Here is a 3805-nt window from a genome sequence, read left to right as displayed (position 1 = left end):
CTTGTTATTTCTGTCCTCTCACTGTCTATGGAAAGACCTCTACAGTGCAAGTCTGTCAGAGCAACAAATGCACGTCTGTGTAGTATTGCTGGGATATATATATATACACTATTGTTCAAAAGTATAAGATTAGTAAGATTTTTCTCTTTTGTTCTCACCAAGGCTGCATTTATTTGATCACAAATACAGTAAAACAGTAATATTATTTCAATTTTAAAAGTAACTGTTTCTATTTTAAATGAACACACACATTCAGCTTCAGGAAATTTGTTTTGGCATTTGGATGACATGGTAAATGTATTTTCATTCCCATCCTGGAAAGCTTCTCTGGCAGCTTTGAGAACCACAAAACAAACCAGAGTATTTATCTGTTTGTGCAAAACTCAGTCTATCTGCACAGGCCAGATTCTGTAGCTGGATTTCTTGCACCCAGTCTTCTATCTGGAGTTAGATCCTTGTTCTAATGCCTGGGTTTCTCTCCCTAATCCAACCCTCTTTTCCTCATCCCTGCTTTCTGTTTCTCCCTGTCTCTGTTTTTCAGTCATTGCATCAATCAGATCCTGGAAAGCGTCAGCCACATCCACCAGCATGACATTGTGCACAGGGACCTCAAGGTGAGTCATGCCGTCACTGTGGCAACGTGCCAATACGGGAGCTTGCGTCATCCAAACCCTCCTCCTCTTGGCAACTCTGTGGCGTCATTTGCACACACTCAGACTCGTGCTTGCAACATTAAATGCTGTGTGGACGCCAGAGAACATGTATGCCGTTTGATTGTGTTATTTCTTTCTCTTGATGTCAGAGTGCGGCCAGTTGGCTGTGGCCAATCCTGAGGGGTCATTTGATAACAAGCACAATGCAGAAAGCAAACAAAGGAGCATTTAATGGATGATGGAGAGCTTTGTTTTTTTAAATGCGATCATTCAATAATTCAATCTGAACCTCATATTGGTTTGAAATTAAATTATTTAAATTTAACCTGTTGAAATTTAAATGTTTCCTTTATGCTTGTCAGACTTTACAGAGTCTGTTTAAAAGGTGAAATTGTGTGTGTGTTTGTGTGCAAGTGTTTTTTCGTACAATAATAGCTGATGAAATACATAATAGATCAGTGGCATGTGGTGCACAAAAATGTGTTGAACCCTGATCCATTGCTTTCCATATTAGTTCACCTCTTTAAAAGTAAAGACAGAGGACAGAGGGGCTGGTTTTGATTGAAGATGTAAGAATGAAGTTCACAGATAAAATGTATCACTGTGTTGTTATTGTTAACTATAATTAAAACTATTAAAAAATTATTTTCAGTAATTGAAATAAGAAATAAGATTTTATAAATTAGATTTATAAATTTTATAAATTATTTTATAAAATAAAATAAATAAGTAAAAAAAATATAAAATACAACCTAATAAATAATTACTAAATAATACTAAAATAACTACTAAAATTAATGTGCCCATTAAATTAAGTAAAAAAAAAAAACTTAATGATTTGCAGTTTGTTTTGTTGATAGTTTTTGTTGATACTAGGATATGATGCCTAGCAATTTTTTGTGTTTTTATTTCACAAAATAAATTCAGAACCGTTTTAAAACATTTGAGCGCATCTCAGTATGGTGTATCTGCTGCATGAGTTACCAATCTTGTTTTGGCTTGGCTTTTGAATATTCTTTAGTTTACATCATTGGCCAGTCCAGGAAGGTAATCTAGCTATGTCAGCATCCCCTGATTAATATTCATACAAATAAGTCATGATATGAAGTCACAGAAAGTCTGTTGTGTCCGTCCCACTATAAACGTGTTAGGGCAGTTGTTGCAGGATGACTGTGCAGTGTCCGGGTCAGGGCTGTGCCTGCAGCATTCAGAGGCAGTGGGGTGTGCAGGACATCGGGGCGAGAGAGCAGCTCACCCTTGCTCTCGTAGCATGAGATAACAAGCCCTCCTCTCTGTCTCTTCATGAATTATGCAGCTCAGAGCAATGGGCGTGCTGTCACAGCTATCCATCCGCTTTACACACACACACACCAGTAAGATATAGACACCATATGCAATCTCTCTCTTTTTCCTCTCACGTACGTTACAAGCATGCGCACATTTCTGTCTCTCTCACTTGATGCACACTGTAGTTCAAGTCCGGATCTCAGTATTCTTGCAATGTGATGATGAAAGACTCTCCTCATAGAACATGCTGGATACGTTTACGTCCTTTTATGCAGATCACAGCTGATTGAACTTCGCGTCAGTAGGCTTGATCGTCACCTTTAGCATAATCATGCACAGACTAAATGAGCAGCCGTATGGGATTGAATGCCTGTGGATTGCACTTCATGATTCTTTTGGCTCGTGCTACTGGATATTTTATTTTCCCTATTTTTATATTTGTATTACCTTTTTCTGTCATCTAATGCTTATTTAAAGTTAATCTTGAAAAACACTATTAATTTAATTTATAATTAAGTGATGCCTAAATAAACTTTAGCTCTGTTAGTTTTTATTAAATTTAGGTGAAATAGTATAAAATAATGAAGCTGTGGTCACATTAACAGTTGTCTGTGGAAAAAACAAAATTAAGTGAAAATATACAAATAAAAGCTAATCCAAAATGTTATTAAATTCTACAGTATATTAGTATATAAATAGCATTCAAAACAAGTTGTTTTAATTTTAATCCAGTCACTTCAGTGGGAATCTATGTGATTAGGAATTTTGTATGAGGGTGAAAAATTTCTTACAATTAGATTTTGGAACAAGTTCCAATTTGTCACGTGACTCTGCGTTGACCAGCAGAAAGCTGCTTCTGTATGAGCTGTTTCATACATCACTACACTATTGACAATAGTCAATAGACCTTTTTTGCCCTGTGAAATTTTGCCTTAACATGCGACAAACACTCTGCATAGCACACTGCAGCTTTGTTTTACTGTTAAAATCACAATATCTCCTCCCTCATTTTATTTATTTCTCACTATTCCTACTTTCTTCTCTCCTACCCTTTTCTCTGTCATGTGTCCTCCTGTAGCCAGAGAACCTGCTGTTGGCCAGTAAGATGAAGGGGGCGGCAGTGAAGTTGGCTGATTTTGGCCTTGCCATCGAGGTGCAGGGAGATCAGCAGGCCTGGTTCGGTAAGACTCCTGTTTTTCCTTCAACTCATTGGTAGCCTCATCTTTTAAAGGGGTCATATGATGCTGCTAAAAAGAACAGTATTTTGTGTATTTGGTGTAATGAAATGTGTTTATGCGGTTTAAGGTTAAAAAAACACATTATTTTCCACATACTGTACATTATGAGTCGATTTTTACAAAGCTCATCGGTCTGAAAAAGCGAGGTGTGCTCTGATTGGCCAGCTATCCAGTGCGTTGTGATTGGCCGAATACCTCAACCGTGAGACGGAAATGTTACGCCCCTTGCCATATTGTGATAATGCCCTGTCAGGCCGGAGCGATGATTCAAAAACATGAAAACCCATTATAAACGAGGCATTCGTTGCACCCAGTGGGGACATAATTATGGATTATAATGACTTATACTGTCTTTTAACGCGTTGCGTTGCATCGCGCCACCTAAACATAAAACCATGTCTGCATTCGTGATCGGAGAAATGACAAACAACAAGCCCTACTCTACACTGCCCAAAAAAACTCGCTTTAAATATATAAAATATAAAAACTCTTTAAATATAAAAAACGTACTTACAGTCTGTGAGTCAGAAGCGCCAGACTGTCCTTGCAAATTTGGAACTTCCCCACTTTATAGAAACAGCCTTTGTGCCACAGACGCATTGTAGGCTACTGGTTCAGGAAACAGTC

At 37.6% G+C, this 3805-nt stretch overlaps 1 protein-coding gene across 31 annotated transcripts in view; it reads left to right on the top strand.

Moving 5' to 3' along the window:
- Nucleotides 1-3805, top strand: part of LOC107666428 (calcium/calmodulin-dependent protein kinase type II subunit gamma) — a 63122-nt gene that overhangs the window by 33319 nt on the left and 25998 nt on the right. For all 31 annotated transcript variants that reach the window (XM_016457744.1, XM_016457729.1, XM_016457743.1 and 28 more), the window contains exons 6-7: nucleotides 542-614; nucleotides 3019-3121. In XM_016457744.1, the coding sequence (XP_016313230.1) occupies nucleotides 542-614; nucleotides 3019-3121 (176 nt within the window). The remainder of the gene's footprint in view (nucleotides 1-541; nucleotides 615-3018; nucleotides 3122-3805) is intronic.

This window comes from Sinocyclocheilus anshuiensis, unplaced genomic scaffold, assembly GCF_001515605.1.
Source record: "Sinocyclocheilus anshuiensis isolate Anshui unplaced genomic scaffold, SAMN03320099.WGS_v1.1 scaffold63, whole genome shotgun sequence".
Taxonomy (NCBI): Eukaryota; Metazoa; Chordata; class Actinopteri; order Cypriniformes; family Cyprinidae; genus Sinocyclocheilus; species Sinocyclocheilus anshuiensis.
Note: the sequence above shows the minus strand (reverse complement) of the source record. Positions and strands in the feature narration are given on the sequence as shown.